Source organism: Lagenorhynchus albirostris, chromosome 20 (genome assembly GCF_949774975.1).
Source record: "Lagenorhynchus albirostris chromosome 20, mLagAlb1.1, whole genome shotgun sequence".
Taxonomy (NCBI): domain Eukaryota; kingdom Metazoa; phylum Chordata; class Mammalia; order Artiodactyla; family Delphinidae; genus Lagenorhynchus; species Lagenorhynchus albirostris.
In genome coordinates this window covers 16,664,306-16,685,587 of record NC_083114.1, presented here as the reverse complement: position 1 = coordinate 16,685,587, position 21,282 = coordinate 16,664,306, and the positions used below count along the sequence as shown (strand labels likewise).

The following is a 21,282-nucleotide window of genomic DNA, read 5'->3' as shown; positions in this document are numbered from 1 at the left end:
CCATACTGTTTGGCGGTGTCGGTCTCAGCTGATGTAGTGATGCTGTTTGGGAACACCTGTGGGCACCCATGTGGGCCTTTACCTTTCATGGGAGCCCACAGGCCTTTCCTCAGCTGGAGCCAATGCTGTGGCTGCACACGCCCTTCTGCTTCTTTTTTTTTTTTTTTTTTTTGCGGTACGCGGGCCTCTCACTGTTGTGGCCTCTCCCGTCGTGGAGCACAGGCTCCGGACGCGCAGGCTCAGCGGCCATGGCTCACGGGCCCAGCCGCTCCGCGGCATGTGGGATCTTCCTGGACCGGGGCACGAACCTGTGTCCACTGCATCGGCAGGCGGACTCTCAACCACTGTGCCACCAGGGAAGCCCCTGTCATTGGATTTTATGTAATCAGAATGCTCCCAGCCTGTGCTCACTTGTGTCTGGCTCTGCTCAGATGTGAGGCTCACTGATGACCTTGCCTGTATCTGTGGTCCCTTTGTATCGCCGAGGTCTGGTCCATTGTAGGCATATCACCATTCGTTTTGCCTTTCTCCTGCTGGTGAACATTTGTGTTTTTTCCAGTGCGGGGTTATGATGGGTAAAGCTGCTGTGCACACGTGCACATATTCTCACATCTCTTGGGTAAATATCTAGGAGCAGAAAAGCTGGGACACGGGAGGGATAGATGTTGGACTTTACTATGTACGACCCACTGTTTTCAACGCTGTAGTAGTTTACACTCCCACCTGCAATGAATGAGAGTTGCAGTTGCTCCCTATCCCAGTTAATGAGGAAACGGTCCCCATGTCCCTGGTGTCAAAGAGGATTGCAAAGAATTTCCCCTTCTTTTCCTCCTTTCTGCTCTAACTGTGCCATCTGTCCCTTAAATCCGGTCAAATTTCAGGCATCTAATGGGGATGGAGGGTAGACGGAGGAGGCATGTGGCCTCAGTCTATAGGAACATCTCAAAGAAGTCAGTCTTTGCAAATTCTGGGGCACTCAGGCAAGCACAAGAAGGGAGAGAGGTGCAGACGCATGCACGGCCCCGGGGCACCTGCTACCCACGCGGTGCCTGTAGGACCCTTAGCTGATCATCCAGGCTTGACTGCGGGGCCCTGTCTCTAGCACATGGTGAGAACCTGCTTGACTTCAGCTAAGTATATTGTCACTACGTCTTTCCTCCCTGCCCCCCTCCCCGACCCAGCTGATCCTGAATCTGTTTCAGTCAATCATTTCCTTTAATAAGGTGCTGGAGCCAATTACAGACAGTTTATTCAATATATTGCCCCCACCTCCATGTCGCTTGGAATGTTTTGTTATGTCCAAGACCTCTCCACTCCCCATTCTAAAGCTCAGAATCAAGGGAGAGAAGAGAAGGGAGAAATTCATAGAGAGGAGGGATCAGAAGCTCCCAGGGCATCATTATACACAAGGATAAGGTAACCCCGTTACGAAGTTTTCTATTTGCAAAACATTTCTTTCTACATGATTATGATTATTTTTTAAAGATTTATTTATTTGCTGCACTGTTTCTTAGTTGCGGTACACAGGATCTTTTAGTTGCAGCATGCGAACTCTTAGTTGTGGCATGCATGCAGGATCTAGTTCCCTGACCAGGGATTGAACCCAGGCCCCCTGCATTAGGAGCATAGAGTCTTACCCACTGGACCACCAGGGAAGTCCTGATTTTTTTTTTTTTTTTTTTGCCGTGCCGGCGGCATGCAGGATCTTCATTCCCCAGCCAGGGATCGAACCCATGGCCCCTGCAGTGGAAGAGCAGAGTCCTAACCACTGGACCACCAGGGAAGTCCCTACGTGATTATGTTTTTATATGAGGAATAGAATTTTAAAGGGGAAGAATACCTTTTTGAGAACCTAAGTAGCCTCATATGGCTCAGGATACCACTAGTGAGCTGTGTGACCTTGGGCATGACCCTTAAGACTCTGAGCCTCAGTTTCTCTGTCTGGAAAATGGGTATAACCAGGCTTTCCCAGCTCCACCACCAGCCCGTGCACAGGCAGCACCGATGTCGTCTGGACACATGACACAGCCACACGCTCACGGATAGTGTCGTCTGGTAGCTCGCTGCCGTGTGGATGTGGTCAGGATCTCTGAGCCTACACGAACCTCTGTGAACTATTCGGTCACGGGTGGAGCGCAGGAGGAGAGTGGAGGGAAAGGGCATGGGATGAGGATCACCCACTTCCCTCTCCCAAGTATCATCCTCCACTCTCCTCCCTCGGCAACCTACCTTTCTCCGTTTCTCTAAACTCACTTCCTCTTGCTCCTGGCTCCTCCCCATTGAATAACCGCCAAATTGCTTTAGTTTCTATTTCTTTGTTAAGTCCTTCCCAGTGCAGAGGACTGCCCTGTCAGTGTGTAAAGTGGCAGCGGCCACGGAGACGGTGGAGAGATGGCCTTCGGCGGCGCCCAGCCTCCCTACCTGAGCCCAGTGAGTTCCGGGGCTGTGGGTAGCCTCAGCCAGGGGGAAACAGCTGTGGGGCTCTGAGGAAGCAGCTCTTGCAGGTGGAAGTGGGTGGCATCCCAAAGAGAACACCACAAGGGCAGAAATGCCAGCTGGGGCAACCCTGACACAACTTCCGCTCTGCACCCGTCTCCCTGGTGCCGTTCAGGGCTGGAGGGGGTGAGCATCACCGGGATTTGTGCGTCTGACAAATGCTTACTGAGCTCTCTCCGGGTGCCTCCCCTCTTCTAGGTGCTCAGTGGGGGAAAGAAGGGCCTAAGTAACAACTAGAAAAGTGATGGCTTTTTTTGCATGAAGGGAGAAGTAAACAGGGCTTCTGGGGAGATTAACAACCCAGCACGGCAGTGAAGGGCATTTACTTTGAAGATGGCTTCTCTGGGGTCAGCCATTTACTAGCTGGGTGACCTCAAGCAAGTTACTTTACCTCTCTGAGCCTCCGTTTCTGCATCTGTATAATGCGGATAATCCTTAAGTCACTGCCCAGGGCTGAGGTAAGGATTAAGTGAGGCAGCACGTCGAGAGAGCTTGAATGGTGTCTGGCCCACTGTGGGTGCTCTGGAAGTGTTTAGAATTGTTACGAGTCTGGGGGCAGCAAGGAAGGCCTCCCAAGGAGGTGTCTGCTCCCTGAGGGGTGAGTGAACAAGGTAGGGCAGGTCAAGGGTGTCTGAGAGGGACCATCTCTGGAGTTAGGGGGCAGCGGGGCTGCCCCAGCACTGTGGGGTGCAAAGGGCTGCCTTCTCTGCCTTTTTGCTTTCTCTGGGGAGCCCCTGTAGCAGGCGGCCTTTGTAAACCCTCGTCATCCCCATGTCATCCATGGAAAACTGAGGCTCAGAGAGGTGGCGGCCATTTGTCAAATGTCCCCAGATGGTAAGTGGCCGAGGAGGGAGGTGTCTTGATTCCCCCCCGCCCCCCGCCCCAGAGGAAGGAGGTGCCCCAGAGAGAGCACTGCGGGAGGACGTGGGCCCGCAGGAGGCAGCCCAGGCCCAGGAGGATTCTGTGGTCACTGTGTCCTGGGCCGGACCCTGCAGTAGGAGCCTCTCCCAGCCTCTGCTTCCCAAGAGGCCGGCAGGTGGGCTGACGGAGCCCTTCGTGGGGAGGGGGGGTGGGCGGAAATAGGTGCTGGGGAGCTGCTGGGGGGCAAACAGGCCAAGCCCGCCTCTGCAGGGGCCCCGGCGTGGCCTGTTTGCTCTGGGCAGTGTCCAAGTGCCACTCCGTCCATCTCGTGAGGGCTCCCAGGGTGGGGCTGGAGGAAGCTGGGCCACCCGGTGGGTGCTTCCACCATGGCCTCGGGGTCAGAGCGTGTCACCTGGGCCTCTTGCTCCATCAGATGGGCGACCCGCAGTCCCTTCCAGGCCCTGACGTTTTATTATTCAGGTGACGTGTTTTTACTTTCTAACCCTTGGATTCAAAAGCCAAAGATTTCAAATCAGAAGGAAACCCCTTCTATGTCAGCAGAGAGTCAAAACAGGGCCTTGGAAGTCCAGGCCAGAAAGTGGCTGGGTGCAGGCCTCACAGGCACCAGGAGCGCCGGCCAGCCCACGTGGCCACCCTCTCCCAGGCCAGCCATTGACCTGAGTACCTGGGACCTCACTTCCTCCAAAATGCAGTGGGAAGGTCCTCTGCCCTGCCTGTCTGCTGAGGAGGGCACGCCTCCAGGACCTACCTCTGGAGCCCCCCCCCCCCGTTCCTCGCCCACGCCCTGCCGGCCTCATCTGGCCCAGCCCCCAGAGGGCCAGGAGGGTAGCTGGTGTCACAGTCAGGACAGGACTCGCTGTTTGGTCCAGGGGAACACTCGGTGAGCCAGGAGCGAGGATGTTCTGGGCTTCATCGTGAGAAGCAGACCGTGTGGTGGTTAAAAGCGTGGGTTAAAAGCATGTGTGGCTTTGGGCAAGTTATGCAACCTTCCTGTGCCTGTCTCCTCATCTGTAAACGTGGCACTAATAATGACCAGGGTTGTTGTGAGGATAACAAGATAACACAGACAGGGAAGCTGGCCACCAGAAGGGCGGCAGTCCCTTTGGCTAAAAGCTGCCCCCTCTGGGTGAGCCCCCTGTGCCAACTGTGGTTGGGTGGCCTCTGTGACACTGGGCCTCCAGAAGGGGCTGCCCACCCCCTGGCCTGTAGGGCCTGACTCTGCTTTCCGGACCGGATAGGAAGAGGAGGAAAAAATCCCCAGCCTCCAGGCACAGCCCAGAGCTGAGAGCAAGTTCTGACCCAGCAGAAAGATTAAGTCATCCTCATGCAGACAGCTGCTATCGTCAAGGCCTTCCAGCCAAGGGCTTTCCACTCAGCCTTTCACCTAATCCTCTGAAGCACACTGCCAGGCTTTGCCTCACTGTTCCGGAGAGGGAATTGGGGTGCAGGCAGGTCAAGTGATTTGTTCAACATCAGAGCTGCCAGCACAGGGAGCTGGAAGGCGAGCCCAAGCTGTGGGACCATAAATCCAGCATAAAAATCCATCCTCCTAAGTCATACAAAGCAAAAGGATGTGCTGCTGTTTCCTGCTGAGGTCACACGCACACGCATACACGCACACACACACACATACACGCACACATGCATACACGCGCACACACACGTGCGCACACACATACACGCACACACACGCATACACATACACACACACGCATACACGCGCGCACACACGTATACATGCACACACACACATACACGCACGGAGGGGTCCTTGGCCAGCCAGGCTTAAAACAATACAAATTCATTCTCTTACGGTTCTGGAGGTCGGAACTCTAAAATCCAAGTGTCAGCAAGGCTATTTCCTTTTGGAGGCTTCAGGGGAGAATGTTTCCTTTTTATTTTTTTTTCTGCAACTATTGAATCTCAAATGTTTTCATCTTTTTTTTTTTTCTTTTTAAGTGGTTGTTCCATTTTATTTCTAATTTTTTATTTTTTTGGCTGCATTGGGTCTTTGTTGCTGCGCGTGGGCTTTCTCTAGTTGCTGTGAGCCGGGGGCTACTTTTCGTTGCGGTGCATAGGCTTCTGGGTGCACGGGCTTCTCACTGCGGTGGCTTCTCTTGTTGTGGAGCACGGGCCCTAGAGCACGCAGGCTTTAGTAGTTGTGGCATGTGGGCTCAGTAGTTGCGGCGCACGGGCTTAGTTGCTCCGCAGCATGTGGGATCTTCCCGGACCAGGGCTCGAACCCGTGTCCCCTGCATTGGCAGGCGGATTCTTAGCCACTGTGCCACCAGGGAAGTCCGAGAATGTTTCCTTGCCTTTTCCAGCTTCCAGAGGCTGCCTGCTTGCGTTGGCTTGTGGCCCCTTCCTCCTCCTTTAAAGCCAGCAGCTTCTTGCTTCTGTTGTCACATCTCCTACTACCAATTTTCCTCTTCTGCCTCCCTCTTTGAGGACCCTGTGACTACACTGGGCCCACCTGGATAATCCAGGATAACCTCTACATCTCAAGATCCTCAACCTAATTACATATGCAAAATCCCTTTTGCCGTGTAGAGCAACATATTCACAACTTCCAGGGATTAGAATGTAGACATTTTTGGTGGGACAGAGGGGAGGGCAGTAATCATTTAGTCTACCATACCCTCCTTGGAGTCAACCAATGTTAGCAGTTTCTTTGAATCCTTCCAGAAATGTTTTATTCATGGTAAGTAAATATATGTATATAGCCTCCCCAACCCATTTTTTAAATAATACACGTGGCATCGTTCTGTATCAGTTCTCAAAGAGTCCCCTTCTCTTCGTGTTCGGCCTCCACAGAAGCCACTGTATGGAAATACCGTAATTAATTTCACCATTTTCTTCTTGGTGGACTTTTGGACTCTCCAATGTTGTGCAATTATAACGTGGCAGTGAATAATCTTGCCTTTAGGATTATACTCAGTTTGAAGTAATCTTGTGTTTCAGAATTTGAGGTCACCATTTAAGACAACAAAATCTCACAAAGCTTTTCTTGGGGAAAATCCTTCCTTAAGATTAACCTGTACTGCCCGCCCCCATTATCCACACATGGCTTCCTCCCTTCTGCCTCCTTCTGTGCTCTGATGACCCCATCCCAACACACTCTGCTTTCAGTTCTTTATACCTTAGTGTGAATATGCTTAAGGGAAGGGCCCATACTTGCCAGGAGTATGCATTTTAAGCCCTGTCTGTCACGATGGTGTGAAAGGCTCTTAAGAGAACTTCAGGCTTCAACAAACAAATGAGGGGATGCTTTTTCCAGGAAGTACGGCATGCTGGTCTGTAGCTGTGTCAGGCTGATTCTACTTCTTCAAAATCACTGGCATGGACAGAGACAACAGAAAGAACTCAGAGATGTAGAGAAGCCATGATTTGCTTAAGGTCACCAAAGTATTTAAGGGCAGAGTTCAGATCTAACCTGAGGTGCCACAAGAGACACCTTTCCCAAAGGTCCATGGAGAGCAGAGTCTGTCTGAATGGGATCCTGGTGTTACAGGTTATCTCCCAGGGCGAGCTGTGCACATGAGTTAGGAGGGGTTTCTCTGGATCCTGAGTGGTTGTACAACTCAAGGACATAGGCTAGGACTGAACTGGGCCGGTGGGTGTTTTTTGTTTGCCTGCACAGTGTTTATTTTAACTCGTTGCTAAAGCAAATTTAGAGAGAATAGTATCATAAACAACACATACCCGTCATTCAGTTTCAACTCATGACCTATCTTGCTTCATCTCTACCCAGCCCTACTTCCCTTTCCACTTCTGGATTATTTTGAAGCAAATCTAGATATATCATTTCATTGCAAATATGTCATTATATGTCTCTATAACAAAGGAACTCTTCTACAATCCTTTTTAAGGATTTTTCCCCCAGAAATTAGAAAGTTTTACAGAAAAAAATTCCAGATTTGGGTCTTCTCCTAAAGACTTGGAAGCTCTGCCAACACTGGACCTGGATGGTAATCACTGGTTACAGCTGAGTGGACACTGCCTCTTTAGATAAGGAAGATGATGTCTACTTTGCCTCAGTCCCTACCACTCCCTATTGTACCCTACCTGGCCAGCTCACCTATATACATCACCTGCCTAGCTCCTGTACACATTTAATTTTTTTTTAACATCTTTATTGGAGTATAATTACCTTACAATGGTGTGTTAGTTTCTGCTTTATAACAAAGTGAATCAGTTATACATATGTCCCCATATCTCTTCCCACACATTTACTTTTTGTAAGGAATTCGCTTAAAGGAGAAGGTAGAAAAGACTTGAACAACTTGAAAAATGTGAAAATTGACTAGGAGATAGAACTGTGTTTAAGGCAGTTTGTAGAACCACATTAGATAAAAGGCATTCAGGAAGGAAGCTTTGAAAGTTGAGACATAAGCAATTTAGGAATTTTGATTAGAGAGACCAAGGTGGAAGGAAGCAGAGGGGCAGCAGAGAGATAACCTACTATGTACCAGTCTCTTCCACAGACTTTTTGTCACTCAATCATCCATCTCACTCAGAAGGTGGGATTTATCTCTATTTCACAGATGAGGAAATTGAGGCAAAGAGAAGTTAAATAAACTTCCCAAGGCCGCTAAGTTAACAAGGAGCTAAATTAGGGTTTAAATCTGGAGTATGCCTGGTTCTAAAATGAGGCAGCCCTCACAGTAACCATGGATCCTTTATAGAGGCTCAGGAAAGAGAATGTGACAAAGTCATGGGGCCCAGGAGGGGTGGAGATGTCACATTAGGATTTTGGAGGATGCCAAGGGCCTGGGGGAAGGAATGGGAGCCCAGGAGCAGGAATAGAAGAGGGGGCTGCCCCGTGGTTGCAGAGAGCACCCGGGAAGAGGCACTTTCTGAGGCGGTGGAGGGCCAAGGTCACAGTCACCACTGTTCTCGGGGTGGGATGGGCAGGAGAGGGGAGGATGCCTTCTTCTTGTCCTGTTCAGGTGAGCAGAAGGTTTATCCTCGAGAACAGGTTGGTGGGTCTCTTTGGTCCCTTGGGCCCCCTGAGTCCCCAGTCAAAGGACTGTGCTAGGAACCTGGCCTGGGGTCCAGCAGCCCCCTCCTCACTCCCCTGGTTCCTTCCCATCTCAGGGCTGTGTATGTGCCACTTCTTCCTCTTAGCAGCTGTCACGCTGTCCCTGTCACATCCTCTCAGAGCCGGAGGGATCTCCTTCTCACAACCTCAGAACGTCTGTGTAACTTCCTTGCTGCAAGCCTGGAAGGTCCGTGGAGCAGAGCCTCAATCTGTCCTGCTCACAGCTGCACCTGGCTCCTAGCCCAGGGCCCGACACCCAGGCCAGCCCCCAGCAAGTGCTGAAGGGGATGGAGAGAAGCAGGCCGGCCCGCTGACCACTGTCTCCTCCCGCAGGTCGTCCCCTTCACTGGGGTAATCCAAGGGGGTCTCCAGGACGGACTTCAGATCACCATCAATGGGACCGTTATATATTCCAACGGAAACAGGTACCTGGAATTGTTGTTTCTCGCAGCCTTGCCCCTGAGCGAACCAGGGCGCTCTCAGCTCAGGTTGGTCCACCCAGCATCCTCCGAGCTGCCCGCACCTGGCTCAGGGGATGAGCGGGGCCCGGCCCCTGCCAACAATACACGGCACTCCTGCCATCTGCCAGGGCACCATTAACCAGACTCCCCAAAGATGGGGGAGGGGCCAATGAGAGCTCCCAGTCTAAGGAGGGAAGCAGCCCAGCCCAGAGGCAGAAGTTCTAGGACTAAGCATTGTATGCTATGACCCAGAGTTGCAAAAACATCACCTTCCTTCATTTCCTATAGCTGCCCTCATCTACTTCGGAACCCTCACTTGGTCTGACGTGGAAATAGTTAAACTTGCCATCAAAGTTGTAATTTGGTCTCTTTCAGTTTCAAGCTCTTTTCTGGAAAATGCTAAGTCAATTCAAAAAATAAATATCTTAGCACTGTTTCCAGCGCTCCTCCTAGCTCCCAAGGGGGCTTCCCAAGCGAAGAGCTTGCACGTATTCTCAGAGGCAGGAGGGTCCTCGGATGCTCACGCAGCCCTGGCTGACCTCTGCTGAGGTCCGGGTGGCTCGGGGGCCTGGGACCCGTGCCCAGTTTCGGTGGGGTCCACGTGGGCTGCACCCTGAGGTCCACAGTGCCCACGGAGGCCCCTCTGGACACGTGGCCCTCTCTCAGCAGCCTCTCTGTCCCAATCCCAGCTGGCTTCTGCCCCTACTTTTCCTCTCATCACTTTGAGTGGGGCCTGGGGACCCCCTGGATCCTTTCAGGCCCCTCCCAGGCCCAGCCCTACCCCTGCATCTAGATTCTAGATGACTTCCTCTGCCATTGTTTCCCCTCCAGGTGGACATGGCCACACTGACCATGGGACTTTGAGAGCCCTGAGCGCCCCCAGGGGACTCGGAGGGAAGTGAGGCACCCAGATCCCCCAAAACTCTGCCAGCATGGGAGTCCCAGACCTCGACTCTGAACTTCCATTGCTTTCTCTCTCCCCCTTCCTCTGCCTACCCTTTCTCCCAACGCAGGAGGGCTTTCTACTCCCGCCCTGTCTAATAGAATCTCTCCCTACCTCCGAGGGTCCCCCTTGTGATGGGAGCTTTTGCTCTCTCCCTTCCCTGGGGCAGGAATTTTCAAAGGAACACAGGAATGAAGCTGGAGGAGCGCAAAGAGAAAACTACACCCAGAGATATTTCAGAAACGCTATTCTCCACTTTAAGAGGAATAGGGACTTAGATTTTCTCATTCCAGAGTCACTTGGAGTGTCCTTTCCCTTTGGTATTCCCCAGAGGGAGGGCAGTTGGGCTCAGGGCCAGGCCAGTTTCCCGCAGGCCCCGCTGGCTGAGGGTTCACAGAGTGCTCCGGTGTTGAGGACGGCATCCAGAACACAACCCCCGTAACCAAGAAAGAGAAGGGGCTCTGGGGACTTCCCTGGCGGTCCAGTGGTCAGAACTCCACACTTCCACTGCAGGGGGCACAGGCTTGATCCCTGGTGGGGGAACTAAGATGCTGCAAGCTGTGCAACCAAAAAAAAAAAAGTGGAGGGGCTATGCAGGTAGGGGCTCTGTCCATCGAGGGCCACCCTTGGGGGCAGGGCAGCGCCTGGCTCTGTGGGGCATGACGTGGGAGCGAGGCGTGCTCTCTGACTGCTGTGTGTCTGTTGGGGAGACCAAAGTGACCCCGAGAGGCAGGCTGCGAACCACACTGGGGCTGAGTTCAGGGAAGGCAGTTAGAGACAGGCTCCTCGCTGGAGACCCTCAGAACCTCAGACTGGAACTTGGTTTGGGGACACGAGTGAGCTCCGTCTGGGAAGAGGCAGAACAAACATTTATCGCGCCCACTTTGTGAGCCAGGTCCCTCGGAAGATTCTTCTGTTTCAGTCCTCACCTTAGAGTCAAGGCTGTACCCAAAGGAAGCTGGGACGGTGAGGGGCTTCCTCTGAGGAGAGATGGGAACAAAGAGTTGCTTGCTTGGGGATTTCCCCTGGCCGCCTTGTTAATCATCCTCGAAGGAAGGCAGTCACCCCCTTTCCAGGGTGCGGCAGCTTGAGGGTAGCGAGGTACGGGTTCATTGCAAACGACAAACAGTGAAGAGCTGGGGTCTGGGTCCGGGCCTGCTGACCTCACTCAGGTCAGGTGGACACACGCTAACATCTACAGGGGGACAGACGCGCACACTGAGGTCCCCACGCCCGGAGAGCTAGTGTTTATTCTATGTCTTCCCTTTAGACACCGTCTCTGTAGGCGCCCCATCAATGTCACGTGCTCTTCCCATCTGTCCTCTTCTCTCTCAACTGAGCAGACGTGGGCTGGCCTCCAATGAGCGACCACTTGGTGCAAAAGGTTCTCACTCCTAGGCACATTTCTCGACTTCCAACTTGGATACATTTCTTTACCCATTTTCTACTTATTTTTAGAAAATCACACTGTAAGGGCAAAATGTGGTAAATGCACAAAAACATACTAAGTGCAAATCAGGTGAGCAAAAACGATGGCAACCACTAAGGATGGGCACAAACCAGCCACGCAGGTTGTAGGCAGGATCCCAGATAGATGTCAGTCAAAGGCGTGAGACCCTCCTGTTCCCACCCTTGGCAGTAAACCAGGATACCGAGAGCACTGTCTGATTTCCCTTGGCCTAGGTTTGCTGTGAACTTTCAGACCGGCCACAATGACAATGACATTGCCTTGCACTTCAACCCTCGGTTTGAAGAAGGCGGATATGTGGTCTGCAACACGAAGCAGAAAGGAAGCTGGGGGGCTGAGGAAAGGAAGATGCAAATGCCCTTCCAGAGGGGGTGTCCCTTTGAGCTCTGCTTCCTGGTACAGAGCTCGGAGTTCAAGGTGAGCAGGAACTCTCCTCTCTTCCCTTCAGCTGCCTGTCCCCCAGCCTTATCAGGCGCAGTGAATAGCGTTTAAATAGTCACGTGAGAAACACCCTTGTTGCTTGTAAGGATGCAGTCTCCTTAGGCACCTTCACCTGCATCTACATATGCACCTGTTGCTTCTTTTACTACGGAAATAAGCACTAGATAAGTCACCACGGTGCTTTTTGGCCTCCTGGGTCTTTAAAGTCCAAATTATTTCCGTTCCTCTGCCCTTCTTCCACTCCAGGTCCCTGGTAACATTTGTTTTTGTTACATTTTTGCAGCCTTTATCCAGGTGTTATTAATGGCTTAGTTTTGCAGGGCATTGCAAACTGCTTTTGCAAGCAGCGCAGTGTCTCTGGGCTTGGGGAGACGGGAGAAGGGGTGAGTACATCTGTGTCTATGCCTCTCTGTGTGAACATGGATGTTCCCAACCCCTCAACATGCAACCTGACGTCACCTCTCCTCTGCTCCCCAGGAACATTTGTATGCATATTTCAGTAACACCCCAGGTGACCTAAGATTAGAAAGACAAACCTACTGCAATAAACAACCAACCATAAGAACTAAAAAGCCAACAACCAGAGCCACGTAGGGATTGTGTTTGGGTCACAAGCATGTTCCTGTAACTGGCGCAGCTCTGAAGGCTGATGCCCCTGACCTACAGGGGATGGATGTGAAAACTAGACACAGGTCTAAACTTCTAGAAGCAGGGGTCCCAGAAGCTTGGGTGAGTTCCCACCTGGCCAGGGACCCCCTCCTGGAACATGCACTCATCTCGGCAGGTGACGGTGAACAAGAACCTCTTCATGCAGTACGCACACCGCGTGCCCTTCCACCGCGTCAACACCATCTGCGTCACGGGCGCCGTGCAGCTGTCCTACATCAGCTTTCAGGTCAGACTGTCCACCCGGCATCCGCCCCCAGGGGCTGGGTGCAGGGCCCGGTCCACTGTGCCCAGGCCCTGCTGCGTGGGCCCCAAAGTGCCAGCCAGTCTCCTTTCCAGGTGGCTCTGGGGACACACCTGTGGCTCCCCCGTCCTGTCCTTCTTGTGTCGCTGCCTCTGTCTGGGACACCTGCTTCAGTCTCCCGGGCTCCTAGGCCACTCATCTCTGTCATTCCCACCCTGGTTAGGAGGCTGTGTGGTTCTAGAAAGACCCGAGGCTTGGGAATCAAACTGAATCCAGCTCAGATCTCCAGCTCTGCCATTCTCATGGGCTGGGGGATCTTAGACAAGTGACTTCGCCTCTCCCAGCCTCAGTTTCCTCACCTGTGGAAGGAGCAGGGTCTCTGCCACCCCATAGGTCCTTGTGTGAGTTCAATGAGGCGATACACATCAGAGGTCACAGAACAGCCTGCGTGGGCCACACTTGGGTCTATTTGACCCTCTCTGTGCTTTAAAATTTTTGAATGTGTTACCAGCATCTAAAAGGTCAGCAGAAGCTTTTTGTTTTGTTTTGTTTTAATTAATTTATTTATTTACTTATTTATGGCTGCGTTGGGTCTTTGTTGCTGCACGTGGGCCTTCTCTAACTGCATTGAGCGGGGCTCTAGGTGCGCGGGCTTCAGTAGTTGTGGAACGTGGGCTTCAGTAGTTGTGGCACGCGGGCTCTAGAGCGCAGGCTCAGTAGTTGTGGCGCATGGGCTTGGTTGCTCCGCGGCATGTGGGATCTTCCCGGACCAGGGCTCGAACCCCTGTCCCCTGCATTGGCAGGCGGATTCTCAACCACTGCGCCACCAGCGAAGTCTCTCAGCAGAAGTTTTGCAAGGCGAAAAAGTTCTGGAGCTGGATGGCGGTGATGGTTGCCCAGCTATAGGAGTCGACTTAATGTCACTGAGCTGTACACTTAAAAATAGTTAAGATGGTCAATTTTATGTGCATTTCACCGCAGTTTAGAAAAAAAAAAAGGTCAGGCGATAGCACATGGTAATCTGGATTTCTGGTTTTTTGTGAAAACTGGAAAGATTGGGGAATGCTGGGCCCACATTCTGCAGGGCCCCAGGCCGCTGGTTGGGAGCTGTCAGCACCGCTTTGGTATTTGAGTGTGTTCCCTGAGATGGGAAGGCACACAGCAGGCCCCTGACAGATCTGAGGCCCTTTCTCTTTGGTCCTCATCTCTCGTATTCCTTCCCTCCCTAATTCCCCCTGTGGGGTTGGGGAGAGAGGAGAGAGAGACGGAGGTGGAGAGAGAGAGAGCCAGCCTGCCGTCACTCTCTGGAGCGTAACCTTCCCTCTGCCCGTCCTGGACACCCCCACTCCGCCTGCTTGCCTGTCTGTCTCCCTCTTGCCTGTGGCCCCTGCTTTTCCCCTCTTCCGTTAGTGCTTCTCTTCAGCCCATGGCACCTTTATGTTTTAACAGAACACCGGCGCAGCTCTCATCCCGCCCGCCTTCTCCACGGTGCAGTTCTCCCAGGCTGCCTGTTTCCCACACAAGCCCAAGGGGCGCAAACCGAAAGTGAGTTCAGTGGAGGCCTGGGGAGGCTGAGCTGTCAGCAGGAAGGACAGAGCGCTCGAGACGCTGGTCCAGCCAGCACGCCAGCCAGGGTCTCCAGGGCCTGTCATGCCCAAAGGTTCCCTGCCTCCATCCACAGCCCCGGGCCCAGAGCTGGGGACCTGGGAGCTGTCCTTGGCTCTTCCTTTCTCTCCTTATCTCTCCAGGGCACCAGTACCTCTCTTCCCAAAGCCACTGCCTTGGTCCAGGCCATCTGCCCCCTCAACACTCCGACCACGGCCTGGTTCCCCACGCCCCACTCACCCACCACAGTGACCTTCCTATGCACAAATCTGATCACGTCCTCCCCTTGCTTTAAAGTCCTAAAGGCCCCAAGTCCCTCTAGATAAAGTCCAGATAGCAGGACCTGCAGAATCCTCCCCAATCTTGCCCCAGCCTCCCTCCCGGCTTCATCCCTCACCCAGGAAGCTCACGCAGCCTCAACTGCTCACGTGGGGCTCTCTCAGGCCACCGTGCTTTCTGCACATGCTGTCCCAGTGCTGAAAGCACCCTTTGCCACCCACATCCAGCCACTCCCAAATGGCCCTTCACAGCTCTCCTTAAGTGTCACTCCTCTGGAGCACCGTCCCCGGAGCAGATCGCTGGATGCCCTCCTGAGTCACCACAGACTTGGGATATCTCTGTGCTATTCCAGTCGCCACGTCCTGCTATCATTGTGTCTATGTGTGTCTCTTCACCACTCTCCTCCCTCCTTCCCTACACCCACCAGGCCCTTTGTGGGCCGGGATTGTAGCTGGTTCATTTGTGTATCCCTAGCATTTTGCACAGTGCCCAGCATGCAGTAGGGACTCGGTTAGTGAATGTGGAATAGGTTTGCGAGAGGAACAGTCTGCCGGGTGAAGGCTGGGGCCCGGACAGGAAGGGGAGCAGGCCTGGCCCTTTCTTTGGCCACTTGAGCAGCGGGGACTGGGAGGAAGGCCGTCTCTCTACCCAGCCTCCCCGGGCCCAGCGCGGCGCAGCTGGGGCACCTGCCTTCTGCCATGCGGACGCAGGACTCGTGGGGCCGCAGGCAGCCTTTGCAGGGCAGCCCGACTTTGGCCCTGGCCTGGGGAGGACAGGGTGTGGTGGATACAATCAGCAGAACTGGGTACCATCTGGATTTTCTCTCTTGTTACCTGGGTGAGCTCGGGCAAGTTGCCTAAGCTTTCTGAGACTAGTTGCCTCACTGGCGAAATAGGAGGCAAGGATGCCTCCCTCGTTGTAAAGTCTCGAAGCCAGAGCCTGGCACACAGCAGGCCTTCAGCCAATGTAAGTTTTCACCTTATGGGTGAAACGTGGCACCGGGAGTAATGGCTTGGCCTCCGGGAGCTAAATGGTCTGCATCAGACACACCCTCCTCTCCTTCTGAAGGAGCCAATGGGAATGCTCCCCCTCCCCACCCACCCTGCATAACCACAGTGTACCCGGGACGCTGGGTGAGAATCTGGGCGTCCAGAAGGCTCAGGAGGGAGGCCGCGTGTGGGGAGGCATTTCTTACCACAGCTTCTGCCGCCGTGTTACTCTCGTGCGGCACCAGTGTTAACCACCACTGTGGTTTCTCATCCCCTTCAGCCTCCAAGGATCTGGTCGGCCGGCTCGGCTCCCATTGTAAGTGTCTTGCTCTCTCTACGGAATCTCTTCACTTCGGCTTTTCCTGTGGGTTAAAAGGAGGAGGCGGAGTCAAGCGTGGAGCCTCTCCCATTGGAGGGAAGGGCCGCCAAGGCCAGACCCTTGGGCCATCTGCCCGGCTGGGGTGATGGTGGGAGGGAGTTCGGGGTGTGGGGAGGGCGGCTGGCCCTGATGAATCGGGAAGGAGCCCCAGTGGCCACTGGTTTGCTCAAGGCCCTGCCACTCTGTGGGCAGCCACAGGACACCAAGGCCCCACGTTCACTTCTTCCTTCTGCAAAGCGAGGCTGTGCTAGAGAGATTGCCCTGAGAAAGATACAGGCCACAGGCCACAAATGCAGGCCATGTTTCTTCTCCAGAGAAGAAACACCTCTACCTGCCAATTTTGGGGCGTCTGGTCAGGCTGATGGGGCTGGTTACAAGCTCAAGATGACCTCACCTAAGAGGAGTGTGTTAGGTGGTGCCCTCTGGTGGCAGGTGGCAGTCTTCACACCGGTGAGAGCCGGTTATAATGGGGCTTCTTTCTTCCAGACTCAGACCGTCATCCACACCGTGCAGAGCACCCCTGGACAGATGTTCCCTGTAAGTCTGAACGCTCTGGTCAGCTCACAGCCCCACCACGTGCCCCTTTCCCAAGGAGTGAATTCTCTAGGCCCAGAGTCAGGAAGAAAGCAGTTTAGCAAGGAAGATGGGGACATTTGGGGCTGGGCCCTCTGCTTAGGAGAAACGCACGTAAAACTCTCCTTGGGACAGTAGAGATTCTGGATCAGGCTGGATTTACCCAACGACCCAAGAAATAGGACCCTAGGGACCAACAGGAAAACGGGTCCTTCTGTCCCTGAGAGGGGAGTGCAGTGGTCCCCGTATCTGGATAGGAGACCCTCCATCCTGAGGACAAGCCCCCAGGATGTCACTGCTGATCACAGGTTTAGGCTGCTTCTCCTCCTCCTGTGCAAGTGCAGAGCACACGGGGGGCCTGGAGTCGGGGGGCTGCCCTTGGAGGGGTTGAGGGGCAGGTGACCATGATGGGATCCAGGAACACAGCAGGAGTCCCGTCAAGGCTGACATGGGAAGGAAGGTGACTGGGAGACTCCAATGCCTGAAGCCTCACGACCTCAGTCTCCCATTGGAGCATCGTCTCCAGAACGTGCAAGGGCGTGTGTGTGTGTGTGTGTGCGTGCGCGTGTGCGCACACTCCCGTACTGAACTCCCCGATCTCTTTTCAGCAGAATCCCATGATCCCACCCATGGCATATCCCAACCCAACCTATGTAAGTGGTTTCTCTGGGAGGGGTGGAGTTCTGGTTTGTGTTGTGCAGAGTTGGGGTAGGGGAAGAGGGGAGGGCAGCTTACAAAATGAAAAGCAGTCCCTTAGTAAACTGAAGTTCTGGAAACTTCCAGGTAACTTAGAAGACTTAGGAAAGGGGCTTTCCCCTTGAAAATCGTCCCTTCACCGTGAGCATATTACACGGTCTTCCCTTCTCAGCCCAAGCATCCTTTGTGTCCAACCAAAGCTCTTTTCATGATAGTAAATGCCCGTTAATTTGAGGAATGCTGGAAAGTTTTCCTTTGCCATTTACTGAGCCAAGTAAAGATACCATGGAGTTCTTTCTTGAAGATACAGGCACAGTCAAGTTGTCGACTGACAGGCCAAATGCACAGAAGTTGTCATGAAGTTTCTCTTGCAGCGGCGGCTGCTCTGGCCGCTGCCGTCTGACCTGCCCCCTCCTCCCCACAGCCGATACCTTTCTTCACCTCTATCCCCGGTGGGCTGTACCCCTCCAAGAGCATCATGGTGTCGGGTACCGTCCTGCACAGTGCTCAGAGGTAAGCCAGGGTTCCTGGGGAGAAGAGACAGCCCAAGGTCTTTCGGGCCATTCCCCCGGCTCGGGGCAGAGAGTCCATGGGAGCGGCCCATCCCCAGGTTCTACATCAACCTGTGTTCCGGGAGAGACATCGCCTTCCACCTGAACCCCCGCTTCGACGAGAATGCCGTGGTCCGCAACACGCAAATCAACAGCTGCTGGGGGTCTGAGGAGCGAAGCCTGCCCCGACAGATGCCCTTCTTCCGAGGCCAGAGCTTCTCGGTGAGATGCTGCAGCCCCGAGCTGGGAGGGGCTCTCGAGGGGCAGTGGAGTAGCGGGTGGAGGCCATCTGGGGGCACCTTGATCGAGACAGGAGCTGACGCCTCTGGGGTGAGGATGGGGCCCAGAAGAGGGGAAAGCGTTCCCCAAATTACTGCTACTATCATTTTACTGTCACTGTCCCACATAAGGCAGGTGGCAGGTACCACCTGCTGTTACAGATGAGACTAACTGACACGTGCAGGTTACTTGCTAAGGTCACACAGCCAATCAGTGCCAAATCGAACTCAAGAATGAGGTGTCATCCATTCACTCGCTCACTCATTCATGAATGAGGTGTCATCCATTCACTCACTCACTCACTCATTCATGAATGAGGTGTCATCCATTCACTCACTCACTCACTCATTCATGAATTAGGTGTCATCCATTCACTCACTCAGTCACTCACTCATTCATTCAACAGTCATTTATCAGCTATTTCATCCAGGCCCACTTTGAGCCCCAAGTACCCCAGGTACTGGGGGGCAATGAGGAAACAGTCCAGGTCCTGCCCCCATGGAGTTTACAATCAAGGTCGTGGAGGAACAAGGAAACAAATGTACGGACAGATCGCTGCAGAATAGCAACGGGTACTACATGGAGGGCAAAGTAGAATAAGAAATAAGTGAGCCCTGGGCAGGGGCCATGCTTCCTCAGGTGGGGGCAGACCTTGGAGGAGGCCCCAGCGCAGGCGGGACCTCAGTGGTAGGAGGAGCCCATCTTGCAAAAAATCTAAGGGGCAGCAGAGGGAGCTGATATTATCGCCGAGGCAGAGGGTCATGGTCGTGGCCTGTCTAGGAAGCAGGAGGCCCCGGGGCTTCTGGGAGAGCGAGGATGGGGAGGTGGCGGGTGGCACTGCTGGCGGCCCGGACGACACAGAGCTGGGTTCTCGGCCCTGACTACGTACTCAAATCACCTGAGAGCTTGCAAAAGAAAAAGCAATGCCTGGTCCCACCCCCGGACCACGAGAGGGTGAGCCTGGACACCCGTATTTTTAAATATGCCCTAATACTCCTCACCCAGGGCTGAAAATGACCGATGTAGGGCCTTGTGGGTCATGGATTGTGAATTTTAGCCCAGGGTGTTGGTGTGTTTCAAGCCAGAGAGCAATATACTTTGATAGCTGTGTGACCTTGAGCAAGTGTCGTAACAGCTCTGTGCCTCTGTTCCCTTATCTAAAATATGGGACTGCTAGTAACAGTGATCTCACAGAGATGGAAGAAGGAAATGAAATCGAGTCTGTGACACGCTTAGGACAGTGTCCAGTGCGCAGTGACTCTGCTGCTGCTGTTAGCTATGTGATGGGGACGATGGTATTCTAACAGCTGTGCTGCCACCGCCTCTGGGAGAATGTCGGGGTGGAAGAGACAAGTTAGAAGGCTGCCGCAGCAGGAGTGCAGACGCCCAGCACTCCTGTGTGCCGGGTCTTAGGGGCATGGATGACACAGGCCAGCATTTGTGTCCCTAGAGGCTCAGGGTCCAGCCAGAGGGTAAGGATAGGGGTGCGGGACACAGCCTGAGGGCGGCGCCTGACTCAGCTAGGAGGGGCTCAGGAGTTGGGGAAAGGCCGGGAAGGCTGGCTGCAGGAGGGCGAGTCCTGGAGGGGGAGTAGCAGTGATCCACGTGGACGAGGTGTGCAGAGCGGGGAGCCCAGGGGGACGGGTATTCTGGGGGGAGGAAGAGAATATGTAAGAGCACAGGGAAGGAGAGCACGAGGCGTGTTCGGGGAAGAGCGAATCCTTCGGTGGGGCTCCAATGCAGGTGTACGTCTTGCTTAACTAACGTCTGGGGAAGGTGGGAAGGAGGGAGGCAGACGTGAGGCTGCCTTTGGCTTTGAGGACAGTCCAGGCGGGGTACAGATGCCAGGGCCTCTCGTCCAGGTGTGGATCATGTGTGAAGGCGCCTGCCTCAAGTTGGCCGTGGACGGCCAGCACCTGTGTGAATACTACCACCGCCTGAAGAACCTGCCCGCCATCAACAGCCTGGAGGTGGGGGGCGACATCCAGCTGACCCACGTGCAGACATAGGCCAGCCCTGCCCTGGGCTGCCGTCTGGCTCTGCTCATCACCCCCACCTGCCCTGGATCCCGAGCTTTGCTGGAGAGACCACGTCCTTGGCTGGCTCTGCTTCTGGCCAGGTCCACCTCGTCCGACGCCGCTAGCTGTCACTCACGCAGGAGGCTGTATCCTCGGCCCCTCCCCTTCCTCCAATCTTTAACCTCTCCTCCTCCCGGAAAGCTACCCTGATGACACCCCCCACTGGTCCCCACCAACGGACAGGAGCCTTCTCAGCAGGGGGCTCTCCCCTTTCCCCGTGTCCTTCGAATAAAGAAAGAAAGAACAATGCTTGTCGGCACGTGTGCCTGGGATGGCCATGGTTTGGTAACTGAGTTTGGAGACCTTCTGGAGTCTCTGGAATCGGGGAGGTCCAGGCTGAGGGAAGAGGGGGAAGAGAGCACGGGCTCACTTGGATCAGCGGGTGGTTCCTGACCTCCAGGCCTGCTCCCAGCGGGTCCTCCACAAACCCCACAAGGGTGTGGGCGAAAGCTCAGGCCTCTTGGACAGGCATCGCTGACGCAGGAAGCTTGGTGATGGAGGTGAACCCAGGAAATGGCCCCATGCTTCTGAGATGGGCCAAGGGCTGGGCTGGGCTCCCGAGAAGCCGACTCGGAAGAGAGGCCTGTTTGTGTGCTTCTGCTGTGGGTCCCCCGATGTCAGGGGTCAGGGTGTGCGTGGGAGAAAGAGAGTCAGCGTGCGGGGTTCTGCCAGTCACTGAGCCAGGGCATGGGGACCGGCTCTGTGTCCCCACGATGCCAACGCATCCTGCTAGCTCCAAGAATCCTGTCCTCGGGAACCAGGGTGGGGCTCAGAGCATCCTCAGACCAGCAGTACCAGCAGCACCTGGGGGCGTGAATCCCCGGCCCTGCCTCAGACCTCCTCAGCGCCTGCGACGTGACAAGATCCCAGGTGGTCTGCTGCACGCTGGAGTGGGAGAGGCACTGGCCTAGGGGACTGTCGTGCAGATGCGTCGCTGGGACGCTGAGGTCGCATGCCCCTTTCTCCCCCACTACCGGACCCGAGCAGGAGTGGTGGAGGGGAGAAGCGGGCCGGGGAGCCAGTGAGACAGGGTCCCAACCCCAGCCGGGAGCCAGATTTTGCCAAACCCTCGCTTAGCCCCTGGCTGAGTTCCTTCCTTGCTCTCACCGGGCTCAGTCCCTTGAGAAGCCTTCCCCGTGAAAGATGTGTGTCCTTCCCTCACTGCCAAGTCCTCGACATGCAGCCCAGCCTCGCCTGTGCTGTCACCCAGG

At 54.4% G+C, this 21,282-nt stretch overlaps 1 protein-coding gene across 5 annotated transcripts; it reads left to right on the top strand.

The window, feature by feature from the left end:
* The first annotated feature begins 2,290 nt into the window (after positions 1-2,290).
* On the top strand, positions 2,291-20,330 carry LGALS9 (galectin 9). 5 transcript variants are annotated; one of them, XM_060134152.1, is made up of 11 exons: positions 2,293-2,430; positions 8,753-8,844; positions 11,507-11,708; positions 12,517-12,627; positions 14,092-14,187; positions 15,796-15,831; positions 16,381-16,431; positions 17,079-17,120; positions 17,588-17,676; positions 17,774-17,936; positions 19,856-20,330. In XM_060134152.1, the coding sequence occupies exons 1-11, from the start codon at positions 2,392-2,394 to the stop codon at positions 20,000-20,002; spliced, it is 1,068 nt and encodes a 355-aa protein (XP_059990135.1). In that variant the 5' UTR covers positions 2,293-2,391; the 3' UTR covers positions 20,003-20,330. The 5 variants fall into 5 exon arrangements, with proteins under 5 accessions (XP_059990138.1, XP_059990135.1, XP_059990134.1 ...); XM_060134151.1 differs by having other exon boundaries at positions 17,076-17,120; XM_060134154.1 differs by lacking the exon at positions 14,092-14,187.
* The last annotated feature ends 952 nt before the right edge of the window (positions 20,331-21,282 follow it).